General features: G+C 46.6%; 5 protein-coding genes across 5 annotated transcripts; 2 read left to right on the top strand and 3 right to left on the bottom strand.

Annotated features, from left to right (window-relative positions):
• Nucleotides 1-1,801: 1,801 nt before the first annotated feature.
• GLRG_02707 (phosphatidylinositolglycan class N) lies at nucleotides 1,802-5,045 on the bottom strand (the record flags this gene model as incomplete). The annotated part of the gene is made up of 6 exons (XM_008093392.1): nucleotides 1,802-2,616; nucleotides 2,666-2,774; nucleotides 2,829-2,940; nucleotides 3,001-3,188; nucleotides 3,246-4,801; nucleotides 4,868-5,045. The coding sequence occupies 6 exons, from the start codon at nucleotides 5,043-5,045 to the stop codon at nucleotides 1,802-1,804; spliced, it is 2,958 nt and encodes a 985-aa protein (XP_008091583.1).
• Nucleotides 5,046-6,244: 1,199 nt separating this feature from the next.
• Nucleotides 6,245-7,795, bottom strand: GLRG_02706 (chromosome segregation protein; the record flags this gene model as incomplete). The annotated part of the gene is made up of 3 exons (XM_008093391.1): nucleotides 6,245-6,459; nucleotides 6,533-6,931; nucleotides 6,979-7,795. 3 exons carry the CDS (start codon nucleotides 7,793-7,795, stop codon nucleotides 6,245-6,247), a joined length of 1,431 nt encoding a protein of 476 aa, XP_008091582.1.
• Nucleotides 7,796-8,585: 790 nt separating this feature from the next.
• GLRG_02705 (ATPase) lies at nucleotides 8,586-10,044 on the top strand (the record flags this gene model as incomplete). Its single annotated transcript, XM_008093390.1, has 4 exons — nucleotides 8,586-8,699; nucleotides 8,764-9,046; nucleotides 9,114-9,486; nucleotides 9,537-10,044. 4 exons carry the CDS (start codon nucleotides 8,586-8,588, stop codon nucleotides 10,042-10,044), a joined length of 1,278 nt encoding a protein of 425 aa, XP_008091581.1.
• Nucleotides 10,045-11,090: 1,046 nt separating this feature from the next.
• GLRG_02704 (cystathionine beta-lyase) lies at nucleotides 11,091-12,460 on the top strand (the record flags this gene model as incomplete). The annotated part of the gene is made up of 2 exons (XM_008093389.1): nucleotides 11,091-12,335; nucleotides 12,389-12,460. 2 exons carry the CDS (start codon nucleotides 11,091-11,093, stop codon nucleotides 12,458-12,460), a joined length of 1,317 nt encoding a protein of 438 aa, XP_008091580.1.
• A 585-nt stretch (nucleotides 12,461-13,045) lies between these two features.
• GLRG_02703 (serine incorporator) lies at nucleotides 13,046-14,598 on the bottom strand (the record flags this gene model as incomplete). The annotated part of the gene is made up of 3 exons (XM_008093388.1): nucleotides 13,046-14,348; nucleotides 14,400-14,479; nucleotides 14,548-14,598. The coding sequence occupies 3 exons, from the start codon at nucleotides 14,596-14,598 to the stop codon at nucleotides 13,046-13,048; spliced, it is 1,434 nt and encodes a 477-aa protein (XP_008091579.1).
• Between the last annotated feature and the right edge of the window lie 4,987 nt (nucleotides 14,599-19,585).

Here is a 19,585-nt window from a genome sequence, read left to right as displayed (position 1 = left end):
TCGCTCACCGAGAGCCCTAATTCACGCCAGTAGCCGCCGAGCTGTGTATCCATCCATGTCGGGGGATGATGAAGACTGAAGCCAACCCTTCCATCCCCTGCATCAACGTATTATTGCCCTCCGCCCACTTGATCAGGGTTGGGCCGCAGCCCACCAAATCCGGGGTAACACGTATTATGTAGTGTATATACCTACAGGTTGGAGATGAGTGAATGGGTTGGTCAAGGTGCAGGGGTAAGGCATACATACTATGTACATAGTATTCTACCTACGCAAGTGTGTACTACGTACATAGTAGGTAGACAGGGGGTTGCAGTGTGGTGCGGTACGGTCCAGTTCATCCCCACGCGTGCGTTCCCGTTTTAGGCAACGCTGCGCTGTGCGTGGACATGGATAAGTGAATTCTCGCTCCTCCTCAAGAATCCCAGAAGGCTGCCGAGAAAAGCATATCATCACGTCTCGTCCTGGATCGGCCACGGAAGACGTCCAGACCCGAGCCCGGCACACACCATCCACTTGTTGGTGGGTGCCGAGAATGATAAGATGGCCGTGCAATGGTGTCACGCACACACACATACTTATACCCTTTGCTGAGCTACCCAGAGAAAGCCACGGGCTATAACCGTTTGGAGGAGGGGGGAGCTGGGCCCTTTAACTACGGATACTCATCGACATTTTCGCGTGCGTGGAATCCGTGGGACGACGAGATTGACGTGGTTCATTACAACTAGGATGCCATCTAGAATCGAGATGACTAAGAATGACAAATGCCTCTGCGGATACTGGGGCATCAGAAGCCTCGAGGTCACGAGGTTTGGGGAGAACGGAATGCCGGTCATCTCCTGGAAACGCCATCATCGGCCGCGGTCCATACCGTTTCTGCGATCTTGGTTTAATGAAAGATGAGGTGTACGGGGATATATACTCTGGCGGCTGGAGAAACCAGGCGTCAAGGGGTGAGGCATGATCGGGCACGCCTTACATCGGTCCTATTGCACTTTGGTATATGAACCCACCTTATTTACATTCATTACCAAGCCGAGTCTCTATTAACCTCCCGGAACAAATGTTCCGGGCACAGCCTTCTAGATGCCATACATCTAGCTACTTGCTGGACTGAAGTGAAATGGCCAACTTCATTCAGTGTTGGTAAGGGTCGGCTTCCAGGTGAGCCTGACCGGCAACACTCTGTAACACCTCTGTTGGCAAATATCCGACTGTGCGCAACACCTGACAGCTCTCGTCACCCTCTTCTTGCACTCCCACAAACGGAGACGGTGAGAAGACTCGGTGGGCGCTCACCGCGCTTCCGGCTTGCTTTCATGCACTGGCACACCGATCTCAGTCAGCGCGGCAGATTCCCAAAGACTTTCCAAGAGACTTGACGTCATTTGTGGCGTCTTCCTCCTCCAAGACGATGCCAAAGCCCCAATACTCTTGAGAGCAGCAACCGGAGTTAAGACGTGGTCAACGGCCTGGACTGTGTCTCGACAGTTTTGAGGACCACCCTAGAAAGGCAGTAGTAAGTAAAGGAGACTGACGTAGAAGCCACTTGGGTCGACACAAGAGCCAAACGCAGAACTCGACCATAGAGAGTAAGTGTCTTGCCAACTCACTTGTCCCACAATGCCAGCCTTGGGGAAATCAACTAGGCGGCAAAAATGTAAAACAAGATAAAACAAAATAGAGAAAATGAGATAAAATAATGTCTGCAGGCTTGCAGGCTTGTTTGGGCCTCATACTAAACAGTATGATGCCATCATATATGCGCATTGTTTCGTTGAGCCAATACCACATTCCGTTATGCTTTGGTAGCGGTTAAAGGAGTCTTGCCATTGGCAGTTGTGCGCCCTGTGGTACGAGATGCCACCGCCCCGTTCTGCTCGCCTTCACCTTGGGGTCCCTCGACCTCAATGCCGCCAATAAACAGCGCACTGACCCCCTCGAGAGCTGCCACAAACACACACAGCAGACTCGCAATGACAAAGTGACTGATGGTGGAGCCAATCTCTAACCACGAGCCCTCGTCCTTCACTACCCAGAAGAAGTAGAGAGTAAGAACATCGCTAATGGCCATAACCAACATAAAAAGAGACGACGGCGCCACACCCAGTCTGACATTAAGTATTCCGAAGTTGGCCGAGATGAGAGCGAAGGGGATCATCAGCTTCAGTATGAGTAGTGCTCCCTGGGAAAAGGGGTCGAAGATAGGGATTAGCCGGTACACACTGTCCAAGCTGAAGGACGAGACCGAAGCCACATTGCCTGTGCTGAAGAAGGCAGACTGCAGCAAGACAAAAAAGAACAATGAAACTCGCGCGTCGGCGAGAGTTAAGGCTCTGAAAGCCGGCGGAGAGAGTCTCGGCTCCTCGTTGGCAGTGCCGTTAGATTGGGAGCGTCGTTCGTCTGCGAACCTCTTGCTGAATGCGAATACGCGATGCTCAAGGCCCACCCAAGAGACCAGCAGAATGCTGAAAGCCACATAAAACAATCCTTCATATGAAATAGTCAGAATGACAAAGGTCGGCGCGCAGGTCAAGAACATAGTCATTAGACGGTGCATGTAATGATTGTTGGGCTGCAAGCGATGGGCCAGAGGCATAAGTAGCGACACAACTACCAATTGATTAGCGATGCCCAACCTCGAGATTTGGTTTACGCTTACCGAGGATAATCCAGCCAACCACCTGGTTGCCACGGGGCAATCCTAGTTTTGCCTGGAGAGACAAGGCGCTAGACCGGGTGACTATGATTGCGAGTAGGATTAGGCCGACCTATTTTCGATTGTGTTAGTCGTGGAGAAGATTTTCAAAGAGACATGTATTCACCTGGACGCCGGTCAGAGCCCTGGCAGCCGGCAGGGCTGGCCGACTAAGGAGTTTGTCTTCCCAGACAAGATAAGCCATACCAATAGCCGCCATAGCGATCCCACCTGCCACACTGTGATGGGTAAGCATGTGGACACTCGGGGGGGTGGGTGACAGAACTGCTCAGACATACATAAGAGGAACGTCCTCTGATTTCATGGCCGGAAGCAATGTAAAAACACTCATCACGAGGCATGCGAAAAACCAAACCACAGCCAACAGAACGTTCGAATGGATGAATCTCAAGCCGTACGTCATGGGCCAGAAGGCCGCAAGGACATAAAGAACAGTCAGGACCTCGCGGTGGATATATCCAAGAGCCTCGACTGTGTTAGCGAAACAAAGCGGCCAAAAGCAGGGGCATTTCTTATATCTTACGAGGGAAACAATGATGCCGACGTAGACCACAACATTCAACGAGAACGAAACCACGCTGCCCCCGGTCTTGATGTGCCCGAAAAGCACCTGACGGCCTTTGACAAGTGAATGACGCCGAGCCCAGACTTCCTCCCAGAAGACGACAGGGAAGAAACCATACGCGTAGTAGGTGATGGGGGACTTGGAGATGACGAAAGATGCGTACAGCGCCGCAAGTACTGACGTGAACACAGTCGTGCCCACTCTCGTACGGCAAGGGGGGTGGCTGCCTCGCAAGACATGCAAGCCGATAACAACAGTGAGCGCAAATGCCATCCAGCCAAGGTAGCCGATGGTGATCAGCGTGCGGAGAAAGAGCCAGTCATAAGTTTGGAGGTATCTCAGACCTTCCAGCGCAACCTTGACAAGAGCAGCCGATTCTTCAATAGCCTCTTCATAGTTGCCAGCGTCGACAAGGCCTTGAATTTCACTGACCCGGCGGTCAGGGGTAAGATTCGCGTTGCTCAGCGGCCCGAACGGTCGATAGCGCAATTCCGTCGCCTTCTTCTGTTCTTCTTTAACCCTATACATCTCAAGGATCTCGCGAGCGTTCACAAGAGCTGCTTGCGCTTTCTCTTCGATACTTGACGAAACATACGATAAGGGTAGTTCGCCGACAGAGTTAGCAGGGAACTCCACGCCAATCAAGTAAGCCATCAGGGCCGCAATATCAGCTTGTGCCACATCATGTCGTTTAACATTATCAAGGTGCCAATCAGAGGAGTACTCATCGTGCCCAGGAGCAACAGAGTTAGCGGTGAGCACCGGTGGTGCAATGCCTGAACCCCAAGTGATCAGGGGCGTACGAGTGTTATTTGGATGGCCATCTCCATGGCTTCCCCAGTCACTCATGCCGTGGTCTGCCGTGAAGACGAAAGCGGTTCGGTCATCAGCATAGAACTTTTCAATAAGTGCAGTGATTTCCTGGACGCCTTGATCCACAACCTTGATGTTGTTGAGATATTCTTTTGAGTAAGGTCGGTACGAGTGGCCATTGGTATCCAACCCAAGAAGATGGAGGAAGAAGACCACCTTGTCTTGACGAAGGGCAGCGTCCAGGGTCTCGTTCTTAGCCGCCTCGGCAAAAAGTTCTTTGACGTGGTCAAAAACCCAATAGTCAAGCTGCAGAGCGTCTTGGCTAAAATCCTCAAACTCGTGACCATAGGTGTAGGAATCCACACGACCAGGAACAGCGCCTTCCTCGAACATGGGAAGGATATCAGGAGAACCCCAGCTCCAAGTGTGACGGCTCCGGTTGAAGACGCTGTCGAAGTTGACAGGGTTGAGCTTCCAGCCAGTCGCGACTGCCGAGACATCCTCGTACAGACCGGCGATGAGCGCAACATGACCTGGACGAGACTCGGTGGGCACGCGCGTATGTGACACGCCAAAGGTGCCGTGCTTCAGGACGCGGGATCGTAGGAAAGGGGCCAGTGGCCGCGGGGCTAGATCGTCCTCGGATTCGGGGTAGGGTTCTGGAAAGGACTGGAAGGCCTTGTCTGCTCGTAGACCATCTCCTATAATTAAGGCTTAGTAACTTGCCTCCATCACGACACTAGGTAGTGGGAAACAGGAGAACGTACCAACAAAGAGAACCAAACGATCGGCGGGAGCCTTGACATGATCGGGCCGGTCGATCTGGATAAGTTTCATGCCTGAAACGATTGGACTAACAAAGTAAATGTCGAAAATAGAGTAGATATAGGCGAGGTGAAAGACGACTGCGACGGCTAGAAAGCCGGCGCGCGAAGAGACAGCCATGGCGGGCAGAGCAGCGAAATGGTACTGTCCTCGGCTCTCGTCGAGACTTCCCGTGTCGCGTTGTCGCTTCGCTTCAGCGGCTCGGGAGATGTGGCAGAGGCAGAGCCGACAAGGACCGAAGGAATACTTGCTCTATAGCTTGGTTCGACCCGTTCAGCGCCGCTCGAGTCGTCCCGCGGAATGGCTGGGTTTAAAGAGTGAAAAGACGAGGGGACCAGGGGCTTCTTCTGTGCAAGGGAGTGGAGGCGCATTCATTTTACAGCGAACCGCATTGCTCTCAGGGCTGTTGAAGATGCGCAGCGCTGGGTTTTCTTACCCATGGGAAACACGAAACCACAGCAGTCCCGTCCAGCCTGGTGGAGCGCCGTGCGATCCAGATTGAATCAATCACGCTTGTTGCATCAACGCCGAGATTATTGGTCTCTTCACGACACGTCGACAGCCCGTAATGCACCGGTTTTTGGAGGTGCAGGGATCCACGGTCGGATGGACCCACTTCGACATCCTAGTGTAGAAGCCCACGACAGGGCGCGGGAGCGGCTGTTTGCACCTAGCGGGGATCTGTAGGTACAGCTTCTGTATCGTAGGAGTTGGCAGCGCACATGTAGTAGAATGGCAGGATGGCTATCGCCCCTTTAACCTCATATTCAGCAAATATTTTCCCTCTTCGCCCCTATAAACCCGGCTTACCATAGGTACCTAAGCTGGAATGACACTGGCACATGACCTCTCGACATCATGGTGTCTGTCTCCTGCGAGTGCGAAGACGTATCAAGCAAGCAAATAGTAGGTACATCATCCCGGCGCTCTTATTCCTGTCAGACTTGGTAGACGGGTACTTGGGGATCTCTTTAGATTGAGACACATGAATAGCCAACCTCACGTCCCACGCCACTGTTATTTCTTACGTGTTCATTGCCGCAGTAGAAGACTATTCACAGTGCCCTTGAGTAGGTAGTTATGAATTTCGTTCTGTGCACCGAGATCCGGGAACCGTTGCTTACGATGCCATGCCTCGCCGAGCTAACAGCAGGTCATCTATTTCAAAAACCAAGACGAGCATCGGGCGAAGTTTATATATTCAAGCAGCGTCGAGGAAACACAACCTTGCAGGGTATCGTATAGACCAACTTCAAACGCCACTTGCGTGCCACGTCTGGCCATGCCACTAACGAAAAGAGACAACCAGCTCGGATAAACTAATCGATGCGCTCAGTCAAAGACTTGACTACACGCGCATAGAATTTCGCCGCATGCGGTCGAGGAAAAGTGATTTCCTCCACTAGGAAGTCGGGGAGCATGTCGATCAAGTCATGGTCTCTATTTTCGTCAAGCTGCGGCTTGTACGTGAAGTGTGCCTCTTCGTAATTCTCACCCGAGCTCTCACTCTCGACCTCGAGCTTGAAGTGAAGTGCTAGGAGCGCAATTAGTACAATGAGCCGAGCCACCAAGATACTGCAAGTAGGTGTCACAGAGAGTAAACTTACTTCCGTTTCTTCCCGTCTGGATGCAGTCGAAAACCTGACCGTTCGAGTCGCGCTTCGTGACCCTGACAATTAGCCCGGTCAAATCGCCATAAAGGTCCTCCTTCAATTGCCCCGTTTGCACCACATCTGAGCTAGCGAGAGCTCGAGCAGCAGCGCTACCGCCCTTGATAGCACTGCCAGGAACTGTCTTTGTACTCGCCGCAGCTTCAGCAGATCTGCTCGCGGCTAGCTTTGTCGACAGCGTCTTGACTTCTTGTCTCGTTTCAGCCAGTGTTGTAGTCAATGCTGCCACTTTCGCCTCCATCTCCTCAAGCTGCTTCTTGTACTGCTGTCCCACCTTCGCCAGATCCCGCTGCATGGCAAGATCGGCTTTGAGCTGGCCTATAAGCTCGCTCGCGGCTTGAAATGTTAGCACTAGTCGTCGTCGACGTCAGTCGGGTACTTACTGTTTGCTCGTTCCTCGCTCTCCTTTTTGAGATTATCAAAGTTGCGTTCGGCGACCTTGACTCCAATGTCGCGAAGATCCCGGTACTTTGCCTCAAGATGATCAAACTTCCTTGTTGTCTCGCCTAACTTCCGCCGTAGTTGCGCTTCGCTCGCTTCCACATCTGAGCTCCCGCCCGCCCGGCTGGTATGGCGGGCAGGCTGCCGTGGCACCGGCAGGTCTTCGAACTGATCATCCAACTCCATCTCAACGTCCATGACATCTTGAGCCTGTGTCTTCGGGATTTCCAATTCTTCATTCCGTGTCGGATTGGTAGCAGGACGGCGTCCTCGCTTGGCTGACGGTGCGGTGTGCTTCGCGGCGGAATCCGGTACCTCGTCCGAATCATCTGTTTTGGACACTGCTGCGACTGCGGCTTTTGGGCGGCCTCTGGGCTTGCCGACACTCGGCTTTATTAGAGAGGTAACGCCCCCGTCGTTTTCGGCCATCTCTTCTCCCTCTTTTTCATCCTTCGCTGCTGCTTTGCGGCCCCTCTTCGGAGCCTTGCCTTCGACCATGGTTGATATGTCAACCGCTCCCTCCTCTTCTGCCTTGCTGACTGCGGCTGCGAGCTTGGGATTCTTGTGTGTTTTCGTTGCTCTTTGCGATGGCTTCGTGACCTTGTGGGCGGCTGGAGGTCTGCCTCTGGCTTTCTTCGCTAGCGGCATCTTGTAATCTTTTGTGCTGTTACTGTTGACTTTCGCGCCGAGACCGGAAAGTTCATCGGAATCCGAATCCACCAAAGCGAGCAACTTGGACGAGCGAGCAGCATGCGACATTCGCGCCCGGAAATTGGGTTCGTGGTGAGGTAAGTTGACGGGCGCAAATTACGCAACGGAGTAGGTAGTCGGGGTTGGGCACACGTCTGGAGGATACCCAGTGTACGATCAGTGTCGCGCCGTAGTCGCGATTTGTGGGTCGTTGATTTGTTACTGAGTAAAACAGTGTATCGTGTCCCTCAGGAAGTGGTGGTGCGCACGGTATTTAAGATTTCGGTCCCAAATGCGAAGCAGAGGAGGAGAAAGCATTTGCTCCGAAGCGGATATTTACAGTTACCAAGGAAGGCTATAACGACTTTGCGACGAAAAAGTAAACAAAGGGCCTAGCAGCAACCTCTCGAGCTGCCGGACCTGGGCAAGGTTGACGGGTACCAGATCCCGGTCGAAGCAGCTTATGGCCAGTGCGCATGTGTGGCGGTGCCCATCACTGCCATTGACTGCCATTGAGGGAAACTACCTAGGTAGGTACTCCGTACTATTAGTGCAACCATATGTGGCTTGGTTTTCTCCCCGTACCACGGGTGGCGTTGAGTCGGCTCAGTTTCTTGAACGGGGGCCACGTCTCGTTCGCCGCCCGCCGTCTCTCCATCACCTGGGTGCGCCCAACGAAGCCATTACACAATCTTTGCTTGCCGACGTGGAACCTCTGGACGACGTTCTTATCTTCATTGCAATAACACTCGTCGTCAAACCTCTGCCCGGTCCACAACGACCGCTGACTCGCTGTGACCTTGCACATTCGGCAGTCTCAACCACATCCTGTCGGCCCTTCGCCGCGACGCGAACACTGATGACGGGTGACCTTGACCGTTGGCTGGGCTCCGTCGGAAAACTCCTCGGCATGGGCGACCGCAAGAAGGGTCTGGGTGACTTCGCCCTGGACTTATTGTTGGTGGCTGGCATGGTAAATGGACTCATTAAATACCAGAAACGAAGGCGTTTACTTGAAGGCTAACTTGACATTGAAGATGGCAACCGGCGTATACCTTGCAAGGAACTTCTTGTCATCGCTCACCAATACCCTCGCCGACCCCGATCGAGAGAAACACGAGCAAGCACGATTGCAGGCGAAGGCCCACCTGGAGCGTTTGCGCAAAGGGAAGAATGCCGGCAAATCTGGCGAAGACCCGTCCGACGACAGCAACGCATCTCGCCGCGGACCGAAGCCAGAAGAGTTGGTGTTAAATGAGTACGAGAACCTTATTGCTCTGGAAATGGTGGCCCCGGAGGATATCCCTATTGGGTTCTCTGGTAAGCATTATACACGCATGCTGATACGGCGCATTTGTCCGGGAGCTTTGCTAACGAGCTATGGCAGATATTGGCGGCTTGGAGGATATTATCGATGAGCTCAAAGAGTCTGTCATATATCCCCTAACTATGCCACATCTGTACTCTCATGCGGCACCACTTCTGTCCGCTCCATCTGGCGTATTGCTCTACGGCCCCCCTGGATGCGGCAAGACCATGTTGGCCAAGGCGGTCGCCCGCGAGAGTGGCGCATCTTTCATCAACTTACACATCTCGACTGTTACCGAGAAGTGGTATGGTGACTCGAACAAGCTGGTCCGCGCTGTGTTCTCACTAGCTCGCAAGATGCAGCCTGCTATCATTTTTATCGATGAAATCGATGCTGTCTTGGGCACAAGAAGGAGCGGCGAGCATGAGGCTAGTGGTATGGTCAAGGCAGAGTGAGTGACTGGAACTATGGCTGCTTGGTGTTCACCGGCTGACGAACCAGGTTCATGACCCTTTGGGACGGTTTGACATCGTCAAACTCTTCAGGTATGCCGGCCAGAATTGTGGTTCTGGGGGCGACAAACCGGATACACGACATTGATGAGGCCATTCTCAGGCGAATGCCCAAGAAGTTCCCGGTTTCTCTGCCAAGCAAAGAGCAGAGACGGCGCATTCTGCAGCTCATTCTCAAGGACACAAAGACCGATGCAGATTTTAGTCTGGAATATATCACAAAAGTCACTGCCGGCATGTCGGGCAGCGATATTAAGGAAGCATGCCGCGATGCCGCCATGGCGCCGGTTCGTGAGTATATGCGAGAGCATCGGGCGAGCGGCAACTCCATGTCCAGCATCACGCCTGAGCACTTTCGGGGGATCCGTACAGAAGACTTCTTTGGAAGGAAAGGTGGCGGTCAGATTCTGATGGACAATCATGCCAAGCATTCAACGAAGGCTTCAGGGGCATCAGCAACTGATGAGTACGAGGATATGGTGGAGGAGTTGGGGTGAGAAAGAACATATCAGTCGACGTAAATAGCAAATGTCGGACTGTGTGTCAACACGTTTTGAAAGTGTGTATCTGTTTGACCACGTTAGAAGCGTCGAACGGGAAGACGATTGTTTGATTTTCTGTGGTTTTAAGGATAGATTTATGCGGGAAGGGCAAGACCAAGACCTTCAGCATCCTGCAACGCCAGCTTCTGTACAATAAGTGTGCAAAGTGTACGAGGCCAGTGATGCATGGATATTATTAGACCATGGAGCTATACAAGCCTGTCTAGTCGACAACTTGCAATCAGTTGTTGATTGGCGGTTTCTATGAGTGCATCTTCTGTCGCCTAGGTACCTCGGGCTTGTCTAATGGACAATGACTGCTTATTGAGGTACGAATCCCTCCGAGATTGTTGAGAATATGATATGTACCGTACTCCATGCCAACCGCATACATGCGCTAGGTGCATTGACCAATTCCGACGCCGCTCTTAACCTCCGCATCCATGTTCAGGGTTCAGGCTGTCCCACAATCGCCGACCTTCGGGGGGCGCTGGACACACCGACAAATCACGTCATCCGGGGGTATCCACAGTGGTTGTTGTCAGTGCTGCTGGAGTCACACGCTCCCATCTCCCCAAAAGCCCGGTCGGTCCCTCCCCTCTTTGGTGATGAAGTAAAACTTCTCCTATACATCTACAAGCATACATCTTCTTCATCCTTACTACCAAACACCTGCTTCAACCGAGTACGCCGGTGCTGCGTTTGGACAATTGACTTGCTGAGCAACTCACTCTGTCCGCGGCGACAAGTCTGGCTCTTTACAAGGCCAGCGGTAGTACTGTACTCGACCCATTCAACGCCTGTCCGTAACCTCTGTTTCCGCCTGGTCCATTTCAACCATCAATTGCGATAAGTCACAGACGCTTCACGTGCAGTAGCCTATCGCCAGCCTGATCAGTCGAGGACAACTTTGGGCACACTCGTTACTTTCAATTGAGTAAGCCGGCCGGCAGTACCTACCTTGCGCTACCCCGCCATCGCCACGACCTGCCTGTCTCATAATGTCTACACCGCCCAACAACGGAGCTGCGGCCAAATCCAGCAATCCCCTGAAGCGGGTTGACCTCGACGGTCACGACCTCCCTCCTTCGCCGACGCCCTCCAGTCCTCGCAATGGCCGCCGCCGCTATGCTCTAGCCACTGAGCTGGTCTATACTGATAGTAATGACCAGTATGGCGCTTCCAGCATTCCCATCTACCAGTCCGCAACCTTCAAGCAGACCTCTGCCACTGGTGGTAATGAGTACGATTACACTAGGTCAGGGAACCCGACCCGCACCCACCTCGAGCGTCATCTGGCCAAGATCATGAACGCCACGAGAGCTCTTGCCGTTGGTTCCGGCATGGGTGCCCTAGATGTCATTACTCGCTTGTTGCGCCCCGGTGACGAGGTCATCACCGGCGACGACTTGTACGGAGGTACCAATCGGCTGCTTGCATACCTGTCCTCTAACCAGGGAATCATTGTTCACCATGTTGACACCACCAACGTGGAAAACCTTCGCCACGTCGTCTCTGACAAGACGGCCATGGTTTTGCTCGAGACGCCGACAAACCCTCTCATCAAGATCGTCGACATCCCCTCGATTGCTAAGCTTGTGCACGATGTCAACGACAAAGCCTTGGTTGTTGTTGATAACACTATGCTCTCGCCCATGCTCTTGAACCCCCTGGACATCGGTGCTGACATTGTGTATGAGTCGGGTACGAAGTATCTATCTGGACACCATGATATCATGGCAGGCGTGATTGGTGTCAATGACTCGTCCATCGGGGACAAGCTGTACTTCACCATTAACGCCACCGGATGTGGTCTTTCGCCCAACGACTCATTCCTCCTTATGAGAGGTATCAAGACGCTCGCTATCCGTATGGAAAAGCAGCAGGCCAACGCTCAGCAAATCGCCGAATTCCTCGAGTCCCATGGATTCAAGGTCCGATATCCAGGACTCAAATCCCACCCTCAATACGACTTGCACTGGTCCATGGCTCGTGGTGCCGGCGCCGTTCTGTCGTTTGAGACTGGCGACGCCGCTCTCTCGGAAAGAATTGTCGAAGCTGCTAAACTATACAGCATTAGCGTGAGCTTCGGCTGTGTGAACAGTCTGATCAGTATGCCTTGCCAAATGAGCCATGCCAGCATCGACGCCAAGACCCGGAAGGAGAGGCAAATGCCGGAGGATCTCATTCGGCTCTGTGTTGGCATTGAGGACGTTACGGATTTGATTGAGGATCTCTCCCGTGCCGTAAGTAGCTATCTTAATCCATAACTCTTAAGTCAAGCTAACTGTCACGCTAGCTCGTCCAGGCGGGAGCGGTCCACGTGACTTTGGAGGGATTTCATGCGGCCCAGTCTGTCCAGGAGGCATGAAAGTTGTGACCGGACACGGAAATGCAACACTGTAAATGGACCTGGGTGGGCTCGCAGGTTTTTCACAAGTGCGGAAGAAATTCCATAACTACAATATGATGGCACTTGACTGTAGAAACGCTCGGGTACGTTTTAGAAAGAAACAAAAGGCAAAAGTTCAAGGTCAATGGAGTCAAACAAGCTGAGGGAAAAGGAAGGGGGACGAAGCTTAGATTATCCTACCACGGCGTCGTATGGAGTTACTTTGAAACAACATCACCGCTCTTGCCGTAATTCTTACTCAAGGCTCGTATCACCAAGTGAGCAATATGTATGCCTCGTTGTCTTATTTTACAACACGTAAACATGCGCGATACTAGTGTTTTACATGGATGCGTAGTTACGTGACAGAGCCTTCCCCTTCGACGCAGTACATTTAAACGGTCTCAAATGATACATGCATGGCTGGGCGTAAGGTCAAAATCAAAAATGGTGCATGCGCAGAGAATGGTTCTACTGCACACTATACTCCCAAAATAGACCTCCAGAAGAACTCCAGCCTGCGATGGAAGAACAAAAGACTCAATGATGTAACGGTAAGAGTATTCATGAAAAGTCGAAGCGGTCAGGGAGAATGACCGGAGCCACCAATGTCCAAGCGTACATGGCATAGCAGACCCAGGCGCTGACAATCTTAACCCAACTAGCCCAATATGACCGGCCAACAGGGGCAAAGTTACCATCGGCATTCTGGTCGTCGTAGCTTTGGGTCAGCAGGGTTGCGATCCATGTCGTTGCTAAGAAGAAAATGATGTGGAACACAGTGTAGTTGTATTGGGTCCTTGTACGCTCGTCATCACCGTGAGTATGACTGCCGCCGGCCTCGCTCTCGTCATCAGACAAAAGGGCGTCCGCCGGCAAGCTGCCCTCTTCAACTGCACGACGCAAAGCCTCGGCTCGCATCTGCTTATGGCCATTGGGCTGCTGGGTGACGAGGTCATGTTCGTCCTCCTCGGGAAGACGGATGCCGCCAGAGGAGCCTAATCCAAGACTCTGGGTAGCAGCCCTCGTGGTGGTGTACGCAATGGTAAGCATTGTGACAACGGCACCAATAACAACCGAAGTCGTCCGAGTGCCTTGCGCACGAACCAGTGGATTGCACTGTTTGTCGTCCGGTTCCATCGAGACGGCAGACATGGTTAAGTAAGTGCAGTAAACGGCGACCATGGCGCCCTGGGCCAAGCCAGCCTTGGGATTGTACTCCTGAACTGTGGGGTGAACCGAAATGAATGAAATGGCAATCCAGAGCAAGAGGTTGATGGTGATGGCCGCCTGATTCATGGAGCAGCCGGACCCAGCGAAGAAGATGTACTGGACAATGGTCATGGCAAGAGAGGCAAGGTACATGCCCAAAGTTGAGCCAATGAGCACTGTCCGCCAGACCTTGGAATCAGTATCTTCGATCTGTTCGAGGCAGTATTCGGCCCAATTATGTGCGAGATCAACAAGCAGGATGAGGCCGAGGATGAGGAACAACATTCCCCCAAAGCGAGCTATGTAGGCGCCGTAAAACTGGAAGAACTCGTCGGGGATCAGGAAAGAAAGGACAACAAAGGCGAGCCAAACGATGACTTTGGGGCCCCAGTAACCATTTTGAATGGCGGCGCGTGGATTCTTGGAAGACGTGACACCAAAAAGGAGGCCGGCAAAGATGAGATGGAAGAGGCCCAGGGCAAAGTTGAAGCGGTGGACCGCCATCCAACCGTAACACTGACCGTTGGGGCAGTCAATCTTGACGTAATCGAGCATGAGATGTTCGAGCTTCTTGATGGCCCACGGGGTAAGCATTATCCAAGACAGAATCGAGTTAACGAGGAGTATGAGGGCGTATCCGATGCGGGTGGCGACACTGCGGACAATGTTAGAACCATCACGATTCGCGGGACACTGATAAACGCACCTGTTGCCGCATTTCCCACAGGCGCTGCATACAGCTGAGCATGTTGCTGCACCGCAGCAACTGGCAGCAAAGCCTATGACCTTTATGGTGTTAGCTGGCGATGATCTTATCGCGATGGAAGCCATGTGCCAGAAGTGATGCAACATACCGTGCCCATACTCGGTACCGCCATTAACGGTAAAGACAGCAACGCACCCATGGTGCCAGACGCGCGACCGGTTGTATACAATGTACAAGAGGGTGTGCAGGAGTCGTAATAGATTGATGGGAACGGTGGTTTTGGTGTCGTATTGTAACAACTGTCGTGATTCGAGGCTGGAATCGGAAGCCTTGCGCTTGTGCAGTCTGAAAGCCGTCTCGACAACCAGAGAAATGGGGTGGCTTGGGCGATGGATGCTCAGGGTGCACGTGAGATTACGTACCCCCCCCCCCCCTCCAACCCCCCCCAACCCCAGCCCCACTCCCGAGCCACCCCAGTGAGTTACCGGTCCCCACCCCAGAACCTCTCTGCCGAAGTCGGCCAACCTCCGCCATCGGCACCGATGCACAGATGCACCGATTCCCAACATCTTGTACAGACACACAGCCGTACAACCACCTTCCGATTTGGCACATCATCTATCACCTTCCCTGCTAAGCCCGCTTATCGCGAAGATCTGAGTGGAAATGCGGAAAAGCTCAGTATTTCTCTCTCCATTTCAACGCCCGGACGAAGCACATCTAGCTCATGTCAATGCGTCCGCAAGACACCGTAACGTGCTAAGACGTTGAATCTCCAGATTCCAACGCAACCCGTGTCACACTCTCATCAGTAGGCAAGGCTTCTGTTTTGCCCAATGTTGCCCAGTCATGGCAGCGGGTTTCCTTCTCACCCTTTGCTCCAGCGTTTCGGCCTCTACACGTGTCTCGGAAACTGCATTCTTAAGGCGTTTTGCCTGGTTCAAAGACCGTTATCAATTGAATCCACATCTTCAGTCGCACTGATTATGGAAGGTACAAATCAGCTTCGCGTCATGTTATCAGTCCTTCCTTACTTGAATATACAAAGTGTAAGAAGGCTCGATTCTAGGGGTTTGTGAAGCCACAGCCGTTAATTTCGTAGAACGGTCGATGGGCATTTCGTCGATAAGCGCCAAGCCGCTGTGGATCACAGATCACAGAACCTGACTAAACCACAGGAAGTGTTGCGCGCAGTGAATTGTTACCTTTTCCTGTTCTTCAAGGTGCAGTCCGACTAGTCCTCAACCCCGCGCTGCTCCATGTATGATGCCGAGGAATGAGGTCAAATGACTGAGCCATCGCTATGTATCGCACGAACCAGCCCTATACAGATGATGAACTAACGACTGGGTTAGTTTATACACAGCTAGCGACACGAAGGCATGTTAAGACGGATTAACTAGTGAGTGGGTGGTGCTCGACTGGTGTCGTATTTGATACGTCGAGACATGCAAATAGAGGTTTCACGCCTGTCAGGCGGCGAGGACGGCAACGCATGGGGATCAAAAGCAGGGGTTGGAAGGGGCACTGGAGGGAGCCCCATCCAGTTGACACATGCGCTGGCTACCTTGCGCAGGAGTATACACACAAGCTCACAATGTCCCCCCCCCGGTAACCTCAGAGTACCGTGCACAATGGCCCGTGCAAAGGTCCGCACATAATAGATACAGCTAGATAAGGATTTAGCTAATAGGCTTATATAGATTTGTATTTCTAAAAAAAAAAAAAATTTCTAGAGTATATATAGTAGAAATATTTCTAGACTAATTAGAAACTAACTTATAAAAAAATATAAATAGGTTTAGGTAAAAATAGGAGATATTTCTTAACTAATTAGGTATTAAAGTATAAAAAAATATAGATAGGTCTAAATAAAAATAAGAGAAATATTTCTAAGTTAATTAGTAAAGTATATACTAAGGGTCTATAATTAGCTACTAAGTCTTTAAGGTCTATTTATTTTCCTAACTAAGAAAAAAAAAAATTTTATATAATAATTTATTTTATAATTACGCTTTTATCTTTATATTTATAATAATAACCTAGAAATATTTCTAAATTATTTCTTTATAATATTTTTTACTTTTTATAATATAAAGGCTTATAAGTAGTATACTAATAATAATAGCTACTTTAGTAGCCTTTTTTTTATAAAACTAACACTATAAGTAATATAAAAATATTTTTAAAATATTTCTAAAGCTAATAATCTCTAAGTAAGGTTATATTATTATTACTATAAGTAAAGTTTAGTACTATACTATTAATTTTACTTATAAGGTTAATAGCCTAAATAGTAAAAAGGTTATTTAGGAGACTTTTTATTATAATATAAGTTTATTTTAAAAATATTTCTTAATTAATCTTAATTTTTTTTAGAAATATAAATAGTTCTCCTTTAGTGCTATTAAGAAGTATCTAAAAGATACTTACTTTCTTAAGGTAGCTCTATCTATAGCTAGTAGCCTAAAGGCCTATAATAATTAAAATACTATTAGTAAGTAACTATAAAAATAATTATAAAACGTTTCTAAACTAATTAATTATTTTTTTTATAAAGTACTATATTAATATATATAAGTTAGTATATAGTATTAATATTAAGCTTATAACCCTTTATAAAGTAAAAGTAGTTATTAAAGACCTAGCTTTATTACCTCTCCTAACTAATACTTATAGTAACGTAAGTTAACTTAGAAACGTTTTAAAAATATTTTACTAATTAATATTATCTAAATTAACTATATTATAATAAAATAAGACCTTAGTATAAAGGCTACTATATATTATAATACTTATACCTCTTAAAATAAGGTTAGTTATAGTAAGTTTACTTTTAGAAACGTTTTTAAAATATTACTAATTTATTTTTTATTATATAAATTACTTTTTTACTAAAGGTTATAATTCTACTTATAACGTTTAGTACTATTATTATTATTCTAACTATAACCTAAAGTATAATCTCTTTAGTATATATTAAAAACGTTTTTAAATTATTTTACTTACTAATAATAAATAAAGATACCTTTTACCCTTACTAAGCTAAGATATACCTATAAGGTTACTTATACCTATACTTATACCCCTAAGCTATAAAGGATAAAGGATCTAGAAACGTTTCTAGAATATTTCTTACCTAGATAAGTATCTAGTGTCCTAGAATTCTTAGAGGTTAAAGTTAATATAGGAGAGATAAGAAATATTCTAAAAACGTTTCTTAAATAATTAAGGAAGAATAAGCTAAAGAAGATATAACGTTTAAAAAATATTACTTAATTAAATAAGGAATATTACCTAATTAAATAAAAAATATTTTTAATTTTTTTTTATCTTAATATTATATAACTTATATCTTATAACTGCCTAATTTTATATAATATTTTTTATATTTTTAGTTATATATTAATTATATATTAAGTAAAAAAAGCGTTATATAATAATTAATTAAATATTAGTTCTACTTTATCTTTTAGTGCTTTAATAAACTATATATAGTAACTTTTTAAAAATATAAGTATAACTTTTTAGCTATATAATAGTAATTTCTTTTTATTATATACTTTAAATATATTCCTTATACTATTAAAGTACTATAATACACTAGCTTTTTATTAGTATATTAGTAGAGATACTAGTAGTTTACGCTAGCCTTATTTTTTACTATTTAAGTATAATTAGGTATAGTTTTTCTTTATAAATAAAGACACTTTAATAGAAGTAGTAAAGACGTATTATTATTATAGCTAGTAAGCTATTTTATTACTTCTTAAATAATAATAAATAGATATTATATTTTATAGTAAGCTATAAAGGTATAGTAAAAAATAAAAGCTAATATCTTATAAAAATATAAGTAGTTTTTACTAAGTGCTTTTAAGAAGTATATTAAAATAACTTATAGTTATAATACTACTTCTTTTTTTACTAGTAGTTTAAAAAGTTATAATAATAAGTATACTACTAGTAAGTTTTTTACTAATAGATTATAAGTAAGGTCTTATATATATAGATTTCTATATTAATATATATAAGCTAGTAATAAGAAATAATATTATATTAAAAACCCCTTAAAAAGTAAAAGCTATTTAAGCTAATAACTATCTTTTTAATATATTACACCTTATAAATAAAGATATAAGTAGAAATATTTCTAAAATATATCTTAAGTAAATCCCTAATATACTTTAGCTAGATTTATAGTAGATAAGAACTACCTATAGTCTATAGTAAAATAAATATTATAACACCTATAAGTTATAAAATAAAGTTAGCTAGAGTAAGTAGGATATATACTACTAGTAATTAGTAGCTAACACTAAGAAATTAGGCTATTTACTCCCTAATAGATATAATTTAGTATATACTATTTAGTAGTCTTATTACTATCCTAATCTTAATAATAGTAATAAAATCTTAGGTTTATTCTTTATATATATTAATTTAAACTTATAATTTAATACTAATAAAAAAAAATTCCCTAGAAATCTAATAAGTTTACCTTATAGGTAGTAAGTAAATATAGCTTATTAGGCTATATTATAAAAAAAACTTTTTTTTTTTACTTTTATCTTAATCTTTATAGCTTTATTATTTCCCTCTTAAGTAGTAGCTTATTTCTTTATAGCTATATTTCCTCTTTTTATAGTGTAATTTTATTTTTTTTCTTTTTCCTCTTAATTTCCTTTTAACGTTCTTTATTTTAAAGCTATTACTCCTTATTCTAAAGCTACTACTTCTTAAAGTGTAATACACTTTAGTTAACTTACGCTTATATTTTAGTTACTTATTATTAGAGACTTATCTAAGGATAAAGGGAGCTTTAACTTATATTTAAATACTAATTTTAAAAGCTTTATTTACTTCTCCTTTTTAATTACTATTATAAAATACCTAAAGATAATATAGAATTTTCTTTACTATATTACTTATTATCTTTAGTATTATAGAAGCTAAAGTCCTTAGAGTTACCTAGAGGGCTACTAAGTAGACTACTAATTAAAGATTTATAAGCCTTAGGCTAACTAAAAAAGTGTTTTATTTAATTACTTTAACACCCCCTTTTTTATATAGCTTACTTTTACTTTATAATTTTAATTAGTAAAAAATAAAAAGATATTAAATAGAGCTTACTTTACTATTATATTATTATATTAATATAGCTTAAAATTTTAGTGTCTCTATAT

Source organism: Colletotrichum graminicola, assembly GCF_000149035.1.
Source record: "Colletotrichum graminicola M1.001 genomic scaffold supercont1.8, whole genome shotgun sequence".
Taxonomy (NCBI): domain Eukaryota; kingdom Fungi; phylum Ascomycota; class Sordariomycetes; order Glomerellales; family Glomerellaceae; genus Colletotrichum; species Colletotrichum graminicola.
Note: the sequence above shows the minus strand (reverse complement) of the source record. Positions and strands in the feature narration are given on the sequence as shown.